At 35.3% G+C, this 23,068-nt stretch overlaps 1 protein-coding gene across 3 annotated transcripts in view; it reads right to left on the bottom strand.

The window, feature by feature from the left end:
• GRIK2 (glutamate ionotropic receptor kainate type subunit 2) overlaps positions 1 to 23,068 on the bottom strand; it is a 452,717-nt gene that overhangs the window by 269,297 nt on the left and 160,352 nt on the right. For all 3 annotated transcript variants that reach the window (XM_076333304.1, XM_076333303.1, XM_076333305.1), the window contains 3 exons: positions 10,087 to 10,268; positions 6,326 to 6,379; positions 3,005 to 3,178 (listed from right to left, as the gene is read on the bottom strand). In XM_076333304.1, coding sequence (XP_076189419.1) covers positions 3,005 to 3,178; positions 6,326 to 6,379; positions 10,087 to 10,268 — 410 coding nt within the window. The remainder of the gene's footprint in view (positions 1 to 3,004; positions 3,179 to 6,325; positions 6,380 to 10,086; positions 10,269 to 23,068) is intronic.

The raw sequence follows: 23,068 nt of genomic DNA, 5'->3' as shown, positions 1-23,068 counted from the left end.
TTTTTCCAAAGCCCATACAAAGAATCTTAAGAAATCCCAAAAGGAGAGTGAAATGTGATGGAAAATTTGTTTTTCACCACTAATCTTCTCGGGTGTGCCAAAACATCACCCTTTCCAGAGCTGTCCTGAGGAGCAGCCTAGAAACAAAGGAAAAACTATCCTAACTGAAGTCAATAGGATCCACACTTGGAAATTTGACTTGGAACATTCCAAAGAGATGAGATGAAATTTTATACCCACTTTTTATCATATTGGGATACTAAAGGTCAGATAATTATGAAGAAAATTACATATTAAATTAGTTATACAAGCCTACAGAAAACAACTTAAAACAAGACTTAAGACTGGGAACTCTATGAATCATAAATAAGGAAATGCAATGTCAGAGTTAAATTGATAGTTCTAACTCTGTCATGATGGCTAAGTTGATGTACATATGGTGGAAAAGTCAGAAGAAGGACATAACACAAACACCACCAGACCTTATAAACTTTATGATCCATAACTGCCTGGTTTTACACCATTGGAAACCAGTTAGTCTTCACTGAGGTCTCTAAATGCTCAGAGATATACAAAGCTCACTTTTTTATTTGACAAATTCTCGAGTTTCAGGTGTTTTAATACCTGATTAAATGGCATTTAGCTATGTGGCTTAAGCTGAATGCGCTCCCATTAAGCAGGCTTATTGCTAATATTTTTCTGAATAAGCTGTAGTCATTATCAATCAGTGAAAATAAAACAAATTCCCAGTTCAGCCCACATCAGTTAGAGTATTCCATAACAGCAGTTAATATCTGTGTAGAATCTTTAATTCCTGAGTGCATTTCTGACTTAAAATACACATGAACAACAGTGAAATGGAAGTCAAATTTTACAAACTTAACAACTATATTGATAATAAGTCAATAAAATGACTGATTTTATTCCACTTATTTTATTCTGAGCACAGGAACAACTTTGGGCAATGATGTCATGACATAACTTTCTTTTACACCTTCCAAAGACATTTCTTGTAAAACTGACATCCTGTGAATGCTTTTTCTGTATCTAAGGGCCAAATTATAAAAGCTCTGTAAGCACCTAACACTTGTCAGGATTATTAGGCCTTTAAATATCCTTTAAATTTTATCTGCATATCTCAGGTATCTAAAACCCAGGTAATCAAAGCACGTTTAGATGCTTAATCAACATAAAGAATCCCCATAAAATATTCATCACAGTCTGTGTGAATACTTGGTTCCAGTTAGATTTACAAAGAGGGCTCTTAAGGGTCCAGAAGAGAAACCACTGTATTTTTCATGCACTTCTTTATCTTTTTCTATCCTGAGGCAAAATAATGGTGTAAAGTATGGTCTTACACAGTCATATACTAACAATAATAGGTTTCTGCCTCACACCAGAAGCTTTTCTGAGAATGGCACTTTCTTTACAGCACCACAAAACATGAAAAACATGTGACTGGCCCACAGAACTCTATTCCAATATTTATTATTCTATGATTTTATTGACCACAGCCCTATATTCTGATAAAGTAACTATTGCTACTGATCTTGGTAACTATCCGAAGGTTTGAGATCAATTATATCTTTGATCAATGCATAAAATATACAACTACGATGAGTGAGAGGAACTGCTACAAATTTTAAATTGAAAAAGATAAAAATCAAAGAATGAAAATATTAATGCAAACAAGGAAGCATGAAACAATGACTTACAATAATAAGCAGCAGCTATATGTAAACCAGATGCATACTTCACACATTTCTAAAACTTTGGGGGATGCATTTGCTTATTTGGAATTAGAGAAATGAACAATCTAACTTTACATCCCATCGTATAGTACTTTAAAAGTGCAGCACAACAGAACTAGTCAATAAATTAAATGTAAAATGTTTCCAATTATCATGCTCAAGAAACTATATACAAGTGAATAGAAGAAAAAAGGTATTTTTCTCTAAAAAGGGTAATTTTCTAAAAACACGACAAAAGTAAAATTAACTTTTTAAAACATTGATTGTCAGTATCTAATGTCTATAAAGTCTTTAAATCATATCAGTAGGAAAAAAATGTTCAAAAGATTAGCTATGCGGCTCAATTAACACAATCTAGATAATTGATAGATAACTAAGATACTAATCCTCAGGAAACAGAAGTTGCTATTTTTCAAATGGAACATGAAAAGGCCTCTAAAAAAAAAAGAAATAATAAATCTGAAGAGCAGTGGAATTCTGTCAGCAAAGATGTTACAACTCATTCTAAGTGGAAACTTAGATCTTTTAACAAATTTGAAAACTAAAGAGGTCCCAATGTAGGATATGTTTTAAAATAAATCTCTTCCTGACATTATAATTCTAGATTTAATTCCAACTAATGAGCAGAAACTCACTGAAAACCTAGTAATGAAAGTTTATTTGCATGAATGTAATTGTGATTTTCATGAACTGAAGTGAGGCCAGAGAATAATGGCAATGGAAAAAAAAAAAAAAACAACCAACCAGACTAATTAGCTATGTGAAGACATAGAAACTGGAAATGATAGTAAGAAGGTGTTATTTATAGTATTCATAAAATATAAAAAAAAGAATTATGTAGAAATGAAATAGTACACATTATTAATGAATGAATCTTAAATGAATAAGACACAAAACACAGAGAAAGAGAGAATTGTGGTTTAGCTTGATTTGTGCTGAGATTTGACATGATCCAACACAAAATTTTCACCAACAAAGTAAGGAAATATGGACTAGACAAATTAGACATTTACAATGTGGCACTATCACTTGGAAAAAAACACAGTATGTGTAATTTTGAAAGAAAGTTAATATGGCCATGTATTCAGTCTACAGAATATTAACAGAAACACTACAGTTACTCTCTGACTCATGTTTACAATAATATTTGGTCTCGTACCTCTAAACAATTTTAGTAACAGAAATAAAAAGTTAAAAGTATTTTTAGCTTCACAAACATATACAAAAAAGGAATTAAACGCTGATAGTCATACCGTCATAAATCCATCCAGCAAACCTGAATCAGGCTTAGGAGGTGCTTGCAATCGCTCCATAGACCACTTTTCAATGATAGATGACACCTGGGTATTTTCCGTGTTTAGAATTCTGAATCCAGTCATATTAACACCACTATACCGATAGGGTTCCACATCCAAGGCAAACAGGTCCTGAAAAAAATTACCATTGTATAAATTCTTTAATACACTGCAATTCCTATTTCAATTGTTAGACCTGATGGTCTAAACTGAAATTTACAGGAGTAACAGTGCTATTTATGCTAGGAAGTATGCTCTGTTTATCTGGGGGCCTGTGTCTGTGAGCAAGCAACTCAGCTGACCCTATAGTGGGAGTAATCTGATTCACAGAGGAAGAACAGCTTCAACTGCCTTTAAAAAAAAAAAAAAGCCTTTTAGGAAATGCTAAGTGCTGTGGCAGAACTGTATCCACTACTAGTTAGGCTTAAATACTAAAGTAGACTTAAATATTACTATTAATTGCTAAAAATATTATTATTAATCACTACTTCTTTGGCTTATCAGAACAGACTTAAATCATAAAATAAACAGAACGAGTTTCCTTGCATCTGCACTCTCTATGAAACTTGAACATGTTGATCTCTAGATGTTAAATTGGGGGGGAGAGGGGAAATGTACGTGGCTTTAAAGTTAACCAAAAGCATTTTTCACAGCTATTAATCATACTTCCAAACATGGACATATCTTTGATTAGGAATTTATCTTTGCAAGAATAACCTTTGCCAATTAATGTATTTTCAATACATATGTATGTATGTGTGTGTATATCTAGCCCCCCAACACACACAGAGGCAAATACAAATTAATAAAAAGAAGAAAATAAAATTTTAGATCAAACAAGTAAACTCAAGATTATGCCAATCCTTTGACAGAATCCTTAGAAACAATGTAGAACCAGTACTTGACTTCAGGAAACTCAGGTCTAAGATCAAGTTTTGAACATGGGAAAAAATAAAATAAAATTAAGTTGATGATAAAAACAGTCATGACTCACTAGACCTAGGTACGTGCATTATAAACAAACTTTCATTTGGTTTACTTTCTGGTTTTTTAAATAATTTTTTTAAGTGACATAATCAAGGTTATACATAACTGTCCTATAACTTGATTTTACTTTCACTGAATATAGGAATTCTCCACATAATTCATACTTAGTCATTCATCTCATTTTTAATTTATTTTTTGCTGGCAGTTTAATATGTTATAAATTTCCATGAAATGGTAGTGTCAGGTGTAACACTTGCCTGAATCCATTTTGTTTACTGGCTAGAGCTGAAGAACATTAAATATTTACTATGGAAAACCAGAATATAATTCATTATTAATTGTTAACATCACTAAGCCCACAAAAATATCAACCAGTTATCAATCACTACCCATTTTTAATTATAGCTAGTAATTATGATACCATTTTCCATATATAATACCTAAGATATACAGGTGTCAAAATGCTTTTAAGTTATTCATTTACAAATAACCTATCTCATCCTCCTTCTAAAGAAATAAAACATTTTATTGCAAAGGAAAGGTTGAAAATAACTAGAACTATGTTACATCTTTCCCTTTAAAAACTCTCTCAGTTTTTACTGTGAAAGAAGTCAGAACCTTAGATGTAATTATTTCATCCAAACACATTCATATTTACACTGGAATATAATAAATATACACAACAATACTATGCATATATTATAAATACACACAGGTCGGAGTATTAATGAGCTACTGCATTAGACGCTGAATCAATCAAGAGGAGAATACACAGAAGAGTGCTGTAAACACTGTAACTGGAAAATTTATTTGACAGGACTTTCACCATGTCAGGTAAGAAGCAATTAATTTATCAAAACATCTAAATTCTGATGCAAGTTCCAAAGCTACATTGCAAAATCAAAATCTATCATCCCTTTGTACACACTAAATTATCCCTTGATAGCTCCAAGTCAATATAATACTTGTTTCTCTTAAAAAAAGCTAATGTTCTAATAAGAACATTAGAAATAAGAATAATAATAAGAAATAAGAATGACAGAAAATCCTGATTTTTAAACATAGCTTTAAGAATAAAAATTAAATGCCAATGGACAGCATACCACTCAAAGAAGCAATTTTCACCATTAACAAAATGAAAATTTAAAAAATAAAAAATCCCTTGAAACATCTAGAATCCATTTTGATAGACTAGTGAGGGAAATTCTATTGCATGCAATCCTAAATCCGTAAGTGATAGAACTTACCCTTCTAAAATAAGACAGGTACTTGTGCAGGGTATTTTGCCTTTACAGTTCTAATGAACTTCACAAACTATTTTGTCTTTTATTCAACAAGCTATTTCCATGCTAATACTTTCCATGACCTTCTGTTTTGTGATTCTGAGGTAAGCTTTCCATCCTACCAAAAGGGATTAAGTCCGTAAGGACTTAAACATGTATGTGACTTTAAACATAGGTCATTTCAAGCATGGTTTTACCAAGGCATATCTGTCTCATGCTTGAAATGACATGTATTTTAAGAACCTTAATGAACTGCAATCTAAATAGGCAAATTTGAACACAACGGAAAACAGAAATGTGCCCAACTGTAGTTTCTAGAGTGCTATTTTACCGACTTTTAAACTGTTTCTTAGTTAGGCTGTGGTGAGCAGCAAAAAAGGTCTTCACATACATTTGTTATGTTTTCTTAGAGCATTCACATTTTAAATGTTCATCTATTGCAAATGTTAAATCTGATGGTTCCAAGAGTGATCAAATTCCTTCTTAGTTACTTTTACAATAGACACCAAAGAATATTGCATAATTCATGTGCCTAAAAGGCTCATGTGGACTGTTAAATAAAATGCTGCTAATATTCACACCAAATCATTCAGGAATCACATGACAGTGAAAAGTTACCTTGAAAAATGTTGGATTAAAAATAAGGAATATATGAGTAAGTTTAAAATGTCATAACCTTCACACAGAAATAGCTAAAAGAGAAAAAGGACAAAATTCATAATATAAATATTCAATTATGAATTATATACTTAACCCCGCTTGAAATTTAAAAACTGCAGCGCTACAGAGTCAGTTGCTTTTTAGGGTCTATCAGTTTCCAGGGCACACTGTTGAACAATAATTAAACCATCCTGATGAGTTTTCACTGAAAGTAAGAAAACTCAACAGAGGAAACATCATGTACTCACACCCCATTCCAGAGAGACCTTTTTCACTTTGTCAAGTAATATAATTAAGAAAAGTAACATCTTTCTTAGATGCCATCAGTATGTTTTTATAAGCCACTTACCAGCGTGGTAAAGATATAGTGATAGTATTCTGTCATCATTCCCATAGCTAAAGCCTTAAAAAAATAAACAAAAGGTTAATGTTTCTGAGGTCACATAATATTTTTATCACACTTACATTGCAAATGAAAAGCTGCAAAAGAACACTACTGGGATCAGATTGTAGGGTTGGAATTATACTAAAATTAGGTCAAGCAAGTCATTTCCTAGCAGTTAGAGCAGATTACTGACTATTAAAGGAATTTATGAACCAGATCTTCTGATAGAAAGAATATTATTAGACTGTTTAGTGCAGTAAATGTGAAAGAAGCTTATAGTTTTACATACTAATGGATGCATTAAGTTGCCACACAAAATTTGAGTAGACAATATTTTCATTCATTATTGAACCCTTCCCTTAAAAAGAATAACCTAATAGGAAATATTTTTTCTATTTTGATGAACAATACTATGCATTTAAAAGAAGGACCCAAACTTACATGTGTGTACATTTTTCCAACCATGGAAGAAAATACTCGAGTCAACTTTTGAACAGTGAGATACATACTACTTCAGTAAAAATGAAGAACAAATAGTCATAGTATTACTCTGTAAACTCAGATATCTATCAGGTACCTTCATGTGTCTTGTTACTTATGTATTACCAAATAGTTTTTGATCAACTGTGCATTTTAAAATGTTCCTAGTTTTCTCTTAACAGCATAAGAACAAATATTTGAAGATACAATTTTAAAGCAATAAACTATGGATGTCTCATCACTCCTATTCATTAAGGGCATTTTCACCTGAAAAGCATGTATCTTCATGCTCTGCACAAAAGTTGCCTTAGACTAGTATGATTTATTCAATCATTTTAGTATCTACAGTGATTTTTACCTAATTTTAGCACTGTAAAAAAGCTACACAAGTAAGCAATATTTTCTTCCTTTCCAGGAATTGTCAACAGAATTCTTTGCCAAGTCGCTACCAGTTACACCTCCTTAAACATATTGAAGACAACAATTATACAATTGTGATAATACCAGAATTTGTACACAAAATAATTATCAGAGTTCTGAAGGCTGTGGGAGCCTTTGTAGTTGTGACATTGTCTGAAAAATGATGAAATCACTAGTCTATATGTTCTTTTCCACAGAAAAGTTAAAAGCTAAAATTAATTCAAAATACAGCTGCAGATCAGATTTTATAATATTTGACAAGACTTTGACAAAAACTGCAATAACACTTTTCCAAAGGATGTCTATACCTGTGTATTTAGAATTCCACAATAATATTTAGAACTACAGTATAGTGTGCCAATAGCAATTTAAATTCTCTTAAACACAGGAAAATCATTGTCTCATGAGAAATATTACAACATCATTAGAAACTGTACAACTACAGACATTGTTAGCTTTTTTAAGAACTTCTGTTGTTGTTTTTAAATAAAGCCAAGGTATCTTCCTCTATACGTAACACATTTGCAGTCACCTGTATCTTAATTGCTTATAATCAGGTTTTTCATACTCCACAGAATCTCTACACAAGAACAGGCTACGCATGTTCCTGATTCTCTTACGTGCTGGTGTTGTCTCTTTTCCAGGTCTTCTTTCTCTCACTTTCTTCACTTCTCAAAAGACCTCACTCCTTTTTCCTCTTCAAAACATTGTCATTTCTCTGCTCTCCTTATTCCTGTGCTTCCCTAACCTTTTAAATCATGTCTGCTTTCCCTGGTTATGTAGTTACCACTGAGATTTGCCTTAATTTAATTATGCTTGTCTGAATGATGGGATTTTTTTTTCCTTTTCGTGATGTATTTTTGGCCAGAAAACAGTAGTTGCCATTTCACTGGCCTCTCAAGGTACTTTTTTTTCTTTATTTCCAACTTGTTTTCTCTTCCACCAACTTCATTATTAATCTTTCCAATCATCCTCCCAAGAAGAAACCCCTTGTCATGTCTCCCTAAGTTCATCCCTCCATTACCAGAAAATATTAGTTAATTAATAGTTCACAAATGGATATATAAAGATTTTTTTTATTATTTTTCAGCAAACACTTGTAAACACTATATTTGGAATGATATCACTAAATAATAAATACAGTCTTAACATCCTTTGTTTCAATTTTGACAGCAAGAGCTCACATTCAGCTGCAGAACTACCAATTTCAGATGTATTTAAAGCATTGCAATATTGGAGCTGAATGGAAAGCTAAAATCTACAGAAACTGTATAAAGATCTAAACACGCATGAAAGAATTGTTCCTGTATCTTCCTTCTATAATCTTTAGGATGAGCAGAGTAGTTTGATAAAACAGTTTACAATTTCATTTAAAGAGGTTGAACTCTTACTCTTGGGTCCTGGGATGTGATCAAAGATATAAAGCTTTTAATTTTTTCCCATTTCCCTCTAGTCATATGTTTTACACAATGTTGTATACTGTGAAAGAAAAGTTTCCTTTCACCTAAAAACTACTAGGTACAGTATAAATAATGTACCTTGATGGAGTTGTTGTTAGTACTGCAGCTTTGTATTGCCATCAACACATTTTCCATCTGCATTTTTAAGTTGTTAAAATAATTAAATGTATATTTAATTATTTGGGCTAAACAATTAGACTAACTAGGCTGGCCTATGCTTAGCAAAGAGCAAAAACCACCAGCAGGTTTAAAATTACTCAGAATTAATAAAAGCCTTTTAATCAATGAACAATAAAGCAAAGAAATGATAGTATACATGTATGTTTACTAGCAATTTTAATTGTACCCACAATACCCCTAAGTACCTTTAATGAGAGACATATTTTCAAATCTTAAATACATTTTGCTTTCAATTTAAACCATACAGTCTGCTAGTAAACATAATATAAACATGATTTAAAGTCACTAAAAGCTGTGCATTAGAAATGTAGAATATTGTCTTGTTTTGGGTATTTTTCCTATCCTCCTTATTGCAAGTCATAGTTCAATTAAAAAACTATGGGGAAAATGGCCTCTGAGCATAAGGAATTCCCAGTCTTTGGAGCTAGCTCATTAAACTAAAGGAGACACACAAAGGCATGTCTTTTATGCATACTTCAGGGTTACAGTAAGCTTTTTTATGAGCCGCATCCTTTGTGTACCACTATATTGCCACCTTCTCTTGGAAGACATCACTGGAATCTGCTTCTGCAATATAAAGCCAGTTAAGTATTTGGGTTCTGCTGTATCTCACCTACTCATCTCACTTGTACACAATAAAAGCAAACACTTTCAAAGCACCTACCCAAATGTATTCAGGTGTTTTGCAGTCCTATTAGCAGTGCGAGGAAAATATGGCTCTAAAAGATATCTATTAGTTCTGTCCTCTCAGCAGAACACATTAATGTGGTCTGTTGGTAACATACTATTCAAATATCGCTATCTGATTAAGACTACACCATTTACAGGCTTTAATTTAAAAAAAAAAAAAATCTTTGTTACATAAAATAACACTAAGCAAGCATTTAAAACGCTGGTTAAAGCATCAATTCTCCAAAGTACCAATTCTTCATAGTTGAAAGACTGATATGCCTTTTCCCCTGTACATGAACCGATTAATCTGTTTCTTTAAAAAAACATAATGAAAGCAGCTACCGTTAGAGTCACCAATAAAATTATCTCTGAAATCCTTGGCTGATTTTCAGTTAGGCCTCAGTAAAGCTGACATACAATTCCCCTGCTTGTTAAATGCCATTAAGTCTGGATATTACTTTTATTTACTAGGGATGAAAAAGATTAGGCCATCTAAAGCAAAATGAGAATTACCTGTTTCAAGATGCCTGCTGCCATTTCATGGCTGCAGTCAAAGATTACATGGAATTCTTTGCCTCTTTTCATCTCCTTTAGCAATGGCTTTGCATCTTTCGTGTCAGCTGGTAACTGACGGATTTTTAGTCTCAGGTTGTATCGTGATGGAGCCTTGATGAGCTCTTGTAATCGAATAAGGCCTTAAAGAAAACAGAGGAGTCAAAAGAAAAGAAAATTATCAAAACAAGAACCTGAGCTGCTAGCAGGACAACTCACTATAAACATTCAAAGTTTCCTGAATTTTCCTCCCTTCTCAGTATGTTGCAACTGATACACAAAAATTTTATTAAAAAAAGAAAAAGAAAGTATCGGCATTCACAATACTGTCTTATAACAAGTCTTTCTTCTTCCTTAATATTAACAGACAGTAAGCAGCATCAGTTAGGATTACCTTAAGACAGACAAATCTTCCTTTAGCATTATCACGCAACTATGACATTCCTCTTCAAAGAATGTATATAATTATTCTAATTCAATTAAAGCAATATCCGAGACTAATAGTTTGTAATCAGACTAGCCAGTCTCCTAACTAATATATCAGGTCTACATACGAAGTTGTGAATCATTTCAGCACTGTAGAACACTCTCACATAATTCATGAGAGTTAGTTTGGTTTTTTTTCTTGATTATACAGGTAACAAACACATATATGCAGCAGCAAAGAGGCTGAATAAATGACTCATGCCATTGCATTCATCTTCAGTACTCCACAATTCCGTTTTGAATTACTTTACTTTTACTATGGAATTAGATGCAGTAACATTTTTCCAAAAATCTTATTGTTCACATCAGCATAACAGTGCGTGGTGTGTTTTACAGATCACTGATTGGTCTGTGACTAATATTAAATATTAGGGTGTTTAACTGTATTAAAATAACAGGGTAAAAACAGGTCTCCTAGAAAGTAGCAGTTTATTTCTGTGTTAGCAAAAAAAAGATGTATTCTGCCATGCTCACTTCCGTCTTGCATTGGAGCATGCTCCACTTAGTGGCAGTAACAAAGGTTACTGTTCATCATTATGTTTGCAGTGCACATATATAATACACCCAGCTGCCAAAAACTGGAAGCTCTGCTTAGGATTTCAGTTACAGCAGGATCCAGGTGTAAATGAAGTGAAGTGCTTCTAAAATCTGAAATAGCTCATTTCACTACATCAAAAATATTAACAGAGATTACTAATTATTATTTAGTTATCATCATGGGCAGCACTGTCTAGTATTAAAAAACACTGGTATTTTATTTTATCTCTAAATAGTCTTCCTGGTTACAACTGGATGTCAAAGCTGTCTTGATTTCAGGAAATGATGTTGTCATAATGTAACATGGAACCACACTACAGTGTCAGTAAGAAATTGTGATAACCTCTGACAGAGGATTTAATACAGCCTTTTTCCAACATACGTTGTTCTTCTAGTAACATAATGCTGAGAGATTTTAGTAACGTAGTGTTGCCATAATTTTTTGCTATGAAGCTTTTAGATTGTAAAAAACACTTAGCTGTAATCATTTCCAGCAGAATCAGACCAGTGGAGGATATAACTGAAAGATAAAATCAGTCTCCTCTATTTCATCATTCCCCCTTTTTGACCCTGCAGAGGATCCACATTACTTTCTCAACGGTTTCTGCCAAAATTAGCTGGAACAGGAATTATAGCTTACTATATAAAACCTTCCTAAATTAAGACTGCAGGTGTGGAGATCTGGCAGAGGATCCCAGTAGACCCCTTAGGCCCTAAAGCAGAGTGGGAAGGACAACCTTGCTACTTAGTCAATTTAGGAATTTTTTCTTCACTCACAAGTCTGTGTCACAGGTACAATATCACTTATTTCATCACAATTTCTCAGTAATACCCCTATCACATACAACCATTCTCAACAATGTGTATAGTGTTCAAACTGAGACAATTGTTACCTATAGCTAAATAATCTCTCAAATTTCCATCTTCTAAAAAGCTCGTCCTGCTTTGAAAAGGAAATAAAAGCCACTATTAAAGAATTACAGAAACACCACTATGTTTACTGGCAATCTTTAGTACAGATGCTGAGGGCAGAACAGATAGGGAAACTGAAGTACTTTCTCCTGACTAGACCTGGTCCCTGCTTGCTAAGACACAGAGAAGTGATAGCTAGGGTATATGTGACTTCTGAGTAAATGGCAGAACTAAGTCTACATCGTTGTGAAAATATTACTTTTAGAAATGAATTCAAACTTTAAAAATTGCCATATTTACCTCAAATGCTATGATATTTACATAAAATTAATTAATGTATTTAATGGAAGTTTAAATTTATTTAATACTTGATTTCTAAATAATCTTGCAGAAAGATACTTAAAAGCTCTGTAGAAGAGGTGTCTTTTCTAACTTAAAAGTTCATACAACGACTGCATATTAGTACCATTTTCAGATAATCTGGGACAATTACATGGAAGTAAAGCTTTGAAATTAATAACATAGCATACCCCATAGCTATTAACCACCTTATCAAAAATAACTGACAGTAACATGTCAACAAAAACACTTAGGATTGTCCCAAAGTCTTCCCCTTTTCCTTAAGACTAAGAAAAATAAAGCAACTAGAAAGTATGCCCTTGTGCTCAAAAAAAATTAGATGATTTCAGGTTGAGGGAAGCACCACATTTCAAAGCAGAGTCTTTCTCAAAGGTAAAGTCCTGCCAGTTGCTCACTTGCTCTGATATCCATGCACTTCCACTTAAGAACTACAAATCACAAGACTGGCAATATGGGACAGGTAGTATGACACACTGTGCCAGAAAAAAAGAAATCCTGGCTTTTGATGGTCACTAGTCAAATATGACTGAGAAGACAGACAGAAAGACAGCTTTCTAAATAGCCATGTTAGTTCTAATCAGATAGTGCTGCAAAATGTGTTGCCATGTAACAAGACAACAGTATCCAAAGTTGATATATGAGCTGTCAGTATGTGAACTAGAGACATGTATCTATCTGAACTACTTACATCACTCTTAAAAGCAAGAAGACAGGGGGAAAAATGGCAGATTTGGGGCAGGGGGTGAGAATCTGAATGGACAGACATCTTCAGGACCTTGTACCCCTAAAGTATTCAGATACTAATGGGGACTTCTGGGATGAGCTGTATTTTAACCTCCAAGTAATATTTAGTGGAAAAAGTTCTATGTCACACTGAACATTTCATAAACCTTCAGTCATTCCTTGCAGCAGATCATCATAGCTAGAAACCACTGTGAGTACGGGAGATTAGACAACACGAAACTCTTAAACACAGCTTTGTGTCACAGATACGTGGTAGGAAAGAGATTATAATCAGTTTCACAAAACAAATATCAATCTGCCAATGGGAGAGCATTAAGTAAACTACCAAAGATGAGAAGTCCACAATTCACTCAAAAAATCATATCCACGACATGTACAGAAAAATGGAAAGCTATATAAAAAATAAACATTACTGCTGAAAATATGCTAAAAGAGATTGAAGATTGAGATTCAAAACTGCACTGCTGTTTGAGTCTCAAATGGAGGCAATGATTACAAAATATGCATTTACTCAAAATGAGGAAAATCAGAACTGTGTCTCAACCACGCAGTTGTTTTTGGATAATAGCATGATGACTTCTCCCTCAGGATTTTTGTAATCTCAAATATATTTGGCGTTTTTGTTTTTCCAGAGGAATCAAATTTTATTTTATTTGGGAGGCAAGGAATGAATAAAGTATTATAGACTATTCTTAAGTGCACTGTTATCCAAATCTGCAGCTGGAGTTGCTCAGTAGGAGACAAATAGACACTTGTTAGTATGATGGTTATGATAGTCATCTGAGAAAGGAAACACCTGGGCTTTAGTCCCTGTTCTCATATTTCCATACTGAACCAATTTTCAAGAAGAGCAAGAGACAAAAGTAGCTTTACTGTGCAAGTTTTGGAATCAGAACCACTCCAGAACAAAAGTTATTATGTTTGTGGAAGCGACTGTGAAATTAATTTGATTGTGTAAGACATAAAAGTGATTCATGAAGTTCAAGTTTTCTGTACAAGTACCGTACTCAGTATTTTTAATATATCAAGGGTTAAAAGGAAATCTGATTGTTCTTTCTTGACTGCAAACTGTTCTTTCAAAGCATTGTTTACTTAGAAGGGCAAAGTGCCTACTTCGTATGTTTTACTCATATTCTCAGGTGTTACACCAGTCACCTTTGTTACACCTTTGGAGACTTAGTTAAGATTGTCAAGGAATGTTAAGGTGGGATGGAAGGAAGGGAAAAAGGGAGGCTGCTTTTCTCTGTAGCAAGTCCATAAGTTCCAACATTTTGGTAAACAAATGTAGGACATTACAAATTGACAGGTCCCTTGATCTATTCCCATTTCTTGCACCAATGCAATACAGTTTTGGTCTTTTACTGTAGGTCCAAGGTTTGTTACAGAATGGCGAGAAGGGTTTTGTGGCCTATAGGAGCTTGTGAAGTAGATGTCTTACAATACTGTTATGAATTAAACATCTACTGTATGGCTGACAAAAACTGCAGGGGGTGAGAGCCAACAATTCAAAAACTTTCTTCAAGCTTTGTTCTGTTTCAGAGCATTACCCAAGAAGGTGAGCAAAGTGAGCATCAATCACTTCATGCTCTCCTCAAGAGCCTAACTGGGCTGTTCAAGAATTAAAAAAAGAAAGTCCTCCTCTTCATAAATCTTGTCATGATTAGGCTACCCCAGAAGAAGAAAAAATCCCACCAAAATTTGAAATAGAAGATTTACAGATGCAGGAACTAATATCAGAACAATTAAAAACTGTCAAGGAGAATACTATGATAAGTATAGTGTCTGCTTGCTAGATTACCTATGTATCTGAGAGAGAAGCAATGAGCAATAAAGTACCACACTGTGAAGGCAGTACAAAAGCTGTAGAAGCTACCGGAGGAACCTCAGCATGAGAATGAGGGGTAGAAAACCTGTGAATGCACACCTCTGTAGTGCACTGACTGGACCTCAGCGCTGGGGCAGTACAGGTGTGCATGCAAGCAAATGAAGTATTTATGCCTTCAATAACTGTCAGGACATGTAAACAGTAACCAGTGAGCTTCCTCAAAACTTATTTTAAAGCTAAAGCAAATCTGAGACATAAACAAATTCCAGGTATTTCAAAGCAAAGGTTTTTCTCCTGTCCTCATCAATGTGAAATGAAAAAAGCAACCTTAAGCTTTTCATGTGTAGTATTGTTGCTCATAGCTTCTATGTATATCAGAATATTTAATTTTAGTAATAGTTACAGTTAACACATACTTCCAGTTTTAGGATTTTAACATAAGTTTTTCATTGTGTTTCCAGCCACCAGCATTTATTAAGTTCAGATGAATTATGCAGGGCACAAAACATGTTCTAGTCTACTAAATTACTCACTTCAGTAGTCCCCCAGGCCATCCGCTACAAAGAATATTTGTTCATCCTCATCCATACTTAAAAAATAAATCCTTGCTGGCACAAATTCAACAGTTTCCAGCTTGCTAGGCTCTCACGGGAACAATTTTGGAAAACAAAACTCCCTCACTCGCAAGGGCTGCTGCCTCCCACGCAGAGGCCCCTGGACACGCCACTCTGCAGAGAGCTCACGGTGTGGGGAGCTACCATGAAGCTGGGTCACGGGTGGCAAGTACTGCTACCCCAGTCACCCTACAGCTCCTCGCTGCAGAGAAACACCTCATGGAACAAAAAAATCTGATAGTGCTGAGCGTACCTCTCTCTGGTACTTTTATTTCTATGTCAGAGCGCCAATGGGTAAAGTGCTGAGAAGCAGCATTTCCTCATTCAGGCATTAGTGGGAACTGAGACTGAGTAAAAGCTTTCCAGGCCTGGATCACACTTCAAAAGCAGGCTTTTGCAAATATAAATCAAAGGCTGAAAGTTTCCTTCCACATCGTACTTAGCATTTGTGATGCAGTATTTGTGTTATATAAAGTGTGTGAAGCGCAGTCTAGTTTCCCTAGAAAACAAAAACCACCAAATTAATTCCCTGAGCAAAAATGGCATAATTAATCTGAAAACAAACAAACAAAAACCACACCAAAAAAAAAACCAAAAACCAGCATTCTCTTTACCTTTTCCTCTCCATTATGCCTGGATGAAGGCACTGGAGTTGAAATATGTTGGAGATTATCGCCTGTGCAAGGCACAAGGTACAAGGGGGTGTGTCGTGACCTGCCAGGCACCGGTCACAGCCAGTTCCAGCCGGCGCTGATCCAACCTAAACAGCAGTGAAAAAATCCCACCGGGCGCCAAAGGGAGGCAGCCCTGCTCGAAAGTATTGAAGAAAGACACCGCCCGCCACTCAGGGCGGGCGACACCCTCTTCGAGGGAGGGAGCCCCTTGCCACAGCACAGCCCGGCTGAGGGGGAGGCAGGCTGCGGCCGTGGGCGCCTCACGCCGGGGCAGGGACACCCTGAGGGGCTGCAGCCCTGAACGACAGGTAAAGCCGTTACACACAAAGCAGCAGAAGCCGTTACACAAAATGGCCTGAACCTGCTGCTCCCCCAGTCAGCTGCCAGGGTAAACGTTGCTGGACTGCGTGTGGTGAAAATACACACAGCGGTTCTTTTCTTCCTAGGAAGGGGAAAGGTATGTATTTATGTACTTGCATCCTTTTTCTCACTTACAAAATGAGTGATTGGAAGTTTGTGTTTAAAAGTAATTAGGTAAAAACCCCTGACTCTGGGTTCTTTTGTCTGTAGTGTTTTCCAACCATTTTGAGCAGTTTAATTTTCCCCCCGCTTCTTTTATAGGTTAAATATTGAGCAGTGGGTCATTATTTGTAACCAAAGGAAAAAATTAAGCACTGAAAAGATATAACCTAAAAGAACAAGCTCCTACACGTAAATTGCAGCACCTGGATCCAGCTGTGGACAGCAACTGCTTCCCAACTCCTGGTTATCACCGATCTTCTCTTCCCCACCACACCCTAACATCCTGGTTTCCACAGGAAGAGTAGGTGCAATGGCCAAAAAAAGGTCCAGGGGATCAAAACATCGCACACTTGAGAAGTAACCAGGCAATCCACCTATGATATAAATAAATTCTGCCACTATCCTTATAGTAACAATCTGTGTTTGGAGTTCAATTTTTCACAGTTACAAGACATCATACGTTTAAGGCTTTTTGCAGTAAAACTAGTGCCTTCCAGTAACCAAAAATGAGCTCTACCTTATTTAGTCTCTTTAACATATAGTCCTGAATACATCAGGTGAAGTCAGACAAATTCATTGTTTGCTTTCATTTTTAGATGTTGCCAAAATTTGTTCTGTCTGTATTTTCACTTTTTCCTAATACTGTTATGGCCCATTTGGATGAGTGAGATTCCAGAGATGCAAGACTGCGTCTTCCTACTGTGTCCAGTTTGCCTGTGGGACTCCATTTCTACCCTCTGTGCATATGGCTAAGGGCCAAGGTAGTTTTAGGTCAAACAAGCATGGAGTATTTATACATTAACTCTAAGTTTCTGAGCTACTGTTAATCCCAAAGTAACTTTACTGTTGTTGTTGTCTGACATAAGAGGAAATAGTCAAGCTGGTTATTCAGAATCAAAGTAATGAGCTGTCACGCACTGAAAAATAAAGTCTCTGGATCAGCAAGGGATAGTTTCAAAAGGGCACGTATGTAGCTCATGTGTAGATAATCAGAAAAAGAGGTACCAGAGCCTCCCATGAAGGGAGGAACATAATGTGAGAACTACAAGGACAATGAAGCTAAGGACAAAATGAGTCCTTTCTTCACCATGATTTTGAGGAGATATTTGTCAATACAAAAGCACAGATTTGAGCCTAGAATATTTTTAAAACAACAGATTTACAATATAAAATGAAGTACAGCCCTCAGATGAAATGCTGACCTCTTATTTTATTAGTATTACAGGATCCCAGTGTAATGAAGAAAAAAAAAACCCAACCATTTGTGTGGACAAGCTCCTAAAAAAAAAAAAATCTATTTTACAACAGTATAGAAATAATAGCTGCATTTTGGGAATGTACTTCCTGCAGTTTCTTTCACCAGGGACACCTTTTTCCTGTCCCTTTAAACTCTCAATTCCTTCTTTTAGCAGCCACTGTGATAGAGTCTTACCTCTGAATGGCTGGGAAGAATGCGGTGTGAGTAACTCTTTTCAGAAGCTGCCATCAATTCATCTTTAAGGAGAATCCTGAAGGAGCAGTTTGTGAGCTCTCCAGCTGGCATCTTCCTCCAAAGAGATCAATCACATTACCTCCTCGACATGTTCAACTTCAACCAGTCCAGGAAGCAAGAGCCCCAAGTTTGTTTTAAAACCTGTGTCTCCAGCTCAGCAGTCTTGTGAGCCATTGCTATGCCACCTGGCCTGCTCATCAAACTATTTATCATTTCCGTTAATGCTGCCTTTGTGCTGCACAGGAAGAATGCAAGCAAATGCACTTTGCAATAGGCTGAACACATGAACCTTTTTCTGTACAAAAGAACACTAATGCTCTTTTAAAGGCTACTCCTATCTTCAGAATCTCAAAAACTTCAAAAATAATAATATATTACTTTGTAGAGCTACCAGAATAGTTTCCCTATTTTCAGCAAGTTGTTTCCTCTCACACCTCTCTGCACTCTTCTCCTTCCCTGGCAGCCCCCTGCCCAGTTTTTCTGGTTATGTCTCAGAAAAATATCATTGTGTATTGGGCTTTGAAAGGAGTATGGGTAGAAGGGAGGAGAATGCCAGTTTATTGGGCATTGATAGAATGCTTCACATCAACCGGAACAGTTTATTGCTATAAAATGATTCACAGATATTGGACATCCTGAACAGATTACCCATGAACTCTCAAGATTAGTTTTATCATCCTTGTCCTCTACTTAAAAAACAGCTCTAGTGAAAGGATTAAAATGAAAAAAAAAAAAAAAAAAAAGAAATTGCACTTGCTAGCCGGGCTACTTGAACAGTGGGCTGTTCTGTGTTCTTGGGTATAACAGCAAAATACAGAAACACCATTAAGAAAAATACAGAGAAAATAGAGATGAAGGGAAAAGACAGCTTGGTGGACCTTTCTCATTTATTCATACTTAGCCTTTTTACTACATTAAGATCAATTCGCCCAATTCCGGCAGTGTAAAGCACCCTTAAAATTGTCATCAGTTATATTTAAACCCATTTAAATACAGTACCAATGGTGTGAAGTGTCTTTAATGGAGGAAGAGTTTTAAGATACATAATCCAGAAAAATTTATCTTGTTACTGTAAACATAATTAATACAGCTCCTTATTACCAGCTTTAAAGTCCAACATTTTAGCAGTTTTTTTCAGTCTTGCAGTTGAAGCATTGGAGAGTAATCAGAACACTATGTGTGTATGCGTGTATATGTATATATTACAGATATTACTGCATTAGAGCTTTATGCCACTTGAAATCTGCAATATTAAAAATGCACTACAATTAGTGGAACTGACATGAAGAAGAGTTCAAAGATATCTAGTGTTATGTTGACTTAAATTATTTTTCTATTGTTAATCTTGATTCCTACCAGGAATATGATAGCACTGTCTCAGTAGAAAGAAAGAAAAGTGTCTGGTAACTGACTTCAGCAGTAGTTTTGCCAAAGCAAATTCTATTTAACAAGCCCTTTGTCAAGAAATATAGCTGCTCTGTTTATAATAACTTCAGCTGAAAATTTTAAAATTAGATTCATTAGGGCAAGCCAAGATACACTAATCACCCATGATAATAATAGTATTTGCCAGGATGAACTCTGGAGGTCTATTTGGATGACAAAATTTCCTTCTGGAGGAAAAAGTGTAGATGTATAGAGGCTCTATAATGTCAAGTTATCTGTAACTATGTACTTATCTCCTTATCAAAGCATACAGTAGTGACCTACTGCCCCCAACTCTTCTTCAGAGATACAGAAGAACTCCTGTTTATAAATCGGAACACTCTTAGACTACGTTGACATGTTCTATCATATCTTGATTAATTCATTCCAAGATTCACTCTCCCCATATGTGGCCTTTCAGCTATACAAACACACTTAAAGAAGGTACAGTTCTTCAAAACCAGCAGTTTATGTTGTTAGAAAAAATGATTTGATGAGCAAGTTGGTTTTGGGATTTTTTTTGGGGGGAAAGGGTTCTTGTTTTGAGGAAATATATTTCTTTTGACAATATCACTAAAAGAAGTTTTAGTCACACTGAAAAGCCAGTTCTGGGTCACCAAGTATGAGAGGACAAATAGAAGTTACATTATTTCCAACTGAATATATTTTTCAAAAACTCTCTCTTGGATGGTGGCCATGTCAGTAATCAGAGAAAACTTTTCAGTTTAGGTAGTTAGTTCTCTCCTGGCATTTCCTTTCCCAAATCAGTATCTTCCATAGTGCTTACTGTCTGGATGGGACTGAGACTAAATCTTCTGCTCCAGATACAAAACTTCAACATAGAATAATGGTACTGATGCCAGCAATCCATCTACTGACTTAATTGTCTGCTGAAACAAGATTTCTAGGGCTAAGAACTATGCCTCTTGCTAAACTACTCCATAATTTTGGTTATGATGCAGCCTCCCAACATTCAGCTTGCCCTCATGCTGACATATTGAAGTGTGTCCTATTCTGTGTCACACACAGCTGGACATTTATCAAGACAATCAGATAGTTTTCATGAGCTCCAAAGCTCAATATTTAGAAGCATACAACAGAAATATTTTAGATGTTTATTTTCATTTTAAAGGCTCTACAGTTTCCTTTATTAAAAATAAACTAATTCAAAGATGAATTGTGCATGGGAAGGGGGGACATATTTGAATGTCTTTGGTTCCAAAATTTGACCTGAGCTTTAAAGGTTCAGTGTTGGAGAGCTAATACCTGATTTGCTTTCACATCCACATTTTTGGATTCAACTGCATGCTCAGGTACAGTAATTAGTGCCTTCTGGACACATTTGGAGAGAAAGTCCAGTCCCCAAACTTCAGGTGATCCTTACTTTGTATGTGGAAGGATGGACCTGACTCGAGACCTTTAACCTTTATCTCCAGCACTTTTACCCATTTTTGGTCAATGTCAGCTCAACAAACAGAGACTACTTTGCTGGAGAACCTAGGATCAACTGTGATCATACAAATGGTATGAGTATGTGTCAACAGGCTGAGGGGACTTCTTTCACTCCTTGACCTGCACTTCCACAAAATGATGCTGATATAACCAATGGTGTACTTCAGGAGGACTTGGAGCACAGTGATACTAATGTCTGAGAAAAATGTTCCTTTCTAAAACAAAAAATAGGCAGAACTGTGTTTTTAACTAGACGTGTGTGCATGTATGTATATGTATTTGAAATACAAACCTCATTATTATGAAAGATCTAAAAGTGTCTAGACTAAAGACAGAAAAAAACTTTCTTTTAGACTAAAAAAAAATTTTGTTTTGAAACAATTACTTAGTACAGGAAAGCAGAAGTGTTTAAAATTATATTCATAATTAATATTGAAGTTGAGATTATGAAAATGCCACGTATAGGAGAGACTAGCCTTAGGGTTAAAAATCACTGAACAAGAAAACCAGGGATCCAGGTTTAACTCCACAGTCAGATTTCCATTCTAATACTGTGCATATCACTTAATTTTTCTGTGTCTTGGGTCTTAGCATCTGAATGTTAAATGCATTTTACTGCTGTTTCAGCATAACCAGCTGTAATTGAAGTGCAAGGCAATAATCAGCTTTATTGTTTTCCTTAAATATGCTAAGTGAGCACGTCAGAGCATGGGTGTGAACATCTTTTATAGCTAGTTTCAAATAGCCAATCCCAAATCAGCCTATTTCCAGTAACAATTCTTTTCTAATAATGGCTTTTCAGCACTGCGGTGAAAAAAGCCCTCTGCCCCATCCCAGACAGTTCCACAAGAGGGAATCAATGTGCTGCTTAAGTTCAGAAAAGGCCTTCAGTTCATGGAAAGGTTTTGATCTTGAAGACCACCATAACAAGATGAAGAAGATAAGTTTTTTCATACCACCTGAGTACTTATCAGCTGCAGCATACAACAGCTAGGACAAAAAAAAAGAGAACTGTCCATTCCCTCCCTCACCTCTGCACCTAGTGTGTTAAAATATAAGAAAAAAATAATTTAATATAATTGAAGAAAATGTTGAAAATTAAGAAAACATTAAGCCTTTTATATTAGATTTGCCATGTTTTTCTAGTCTCCAGCACCATGTGACATTCCTTTACATATGTGGCTCTATTATGATATGCCTGATTTGAAATACTGTTATTATTCAGTTTTCTGAACATGTTTTTTGAACATTGTCAGAAAGCTTTCTCTTTAATTCAGTGTGATGATGGTGACAGCAATGACAATTAACAGTCCTGGGCATTTCAAAAGAAGTCTTGTGATACTGTGAAGTATGATCTCTCAGGTGGCTGACATCTATGAGCAGTGCAGTTTAATGAGGGTGAAGAGGAAAAAAGAGATCTACTACAGTCGAAGGACAAAACAGCTTTTGTCAAAGCTGTCAGAATCAATGACAAAAGAAGCAGTAGAACAAGTTAGCAATTTCTAGCCATACCATAGAAGTATCACTATTGTATCAAGCTATACAAAACTAAATAAAAAATAATATCTACTAGAAATCAAAATGGACTTGGTTGGAAAAGAATCATAAATAAACATTCTAAACTGGAATTTAGGTAAGCACATTTATTCTTGGAAACAAAAGCAGTTATGTTTTTGCTAAAAAATTGGTAAGAGTGCAAGAGAAGAAAAATCTGGAATTGAAGCTAAAATGTTTTAAGACGGGAATATTTGAGCTGAGACTGATGTAGAGCAATTCACAAAGGGATTGACTTCTCAAGTGCATTTCCAACCAGAGGACAAAATATGTAATACTGAAGTAGGAGTAAAAGCGTAATTAAGTTTGGATAAATCTGAGTTTAAATTTATGCCCCATGCAAAAT

This window comes from Aptenodytes patagonicus, chromosome 3, assembly GCF_965638725.1.
Source record: "Aptenodytes patagonicus chromosome 3, bAptPat1.pri.cur, whole genome shotgun sequence".
Lineage (NCBI taxonomy): Eukaryota > Metazoa > Chordata > Aves > Sphenisciformes > Spheniscidae > Aptenodytes > Aptenodytes patagonicus.
Note: the sequence above shows the minus strand (reverse complement) of the source record. Positions and strands in the feature narration are given on the sequence as shown.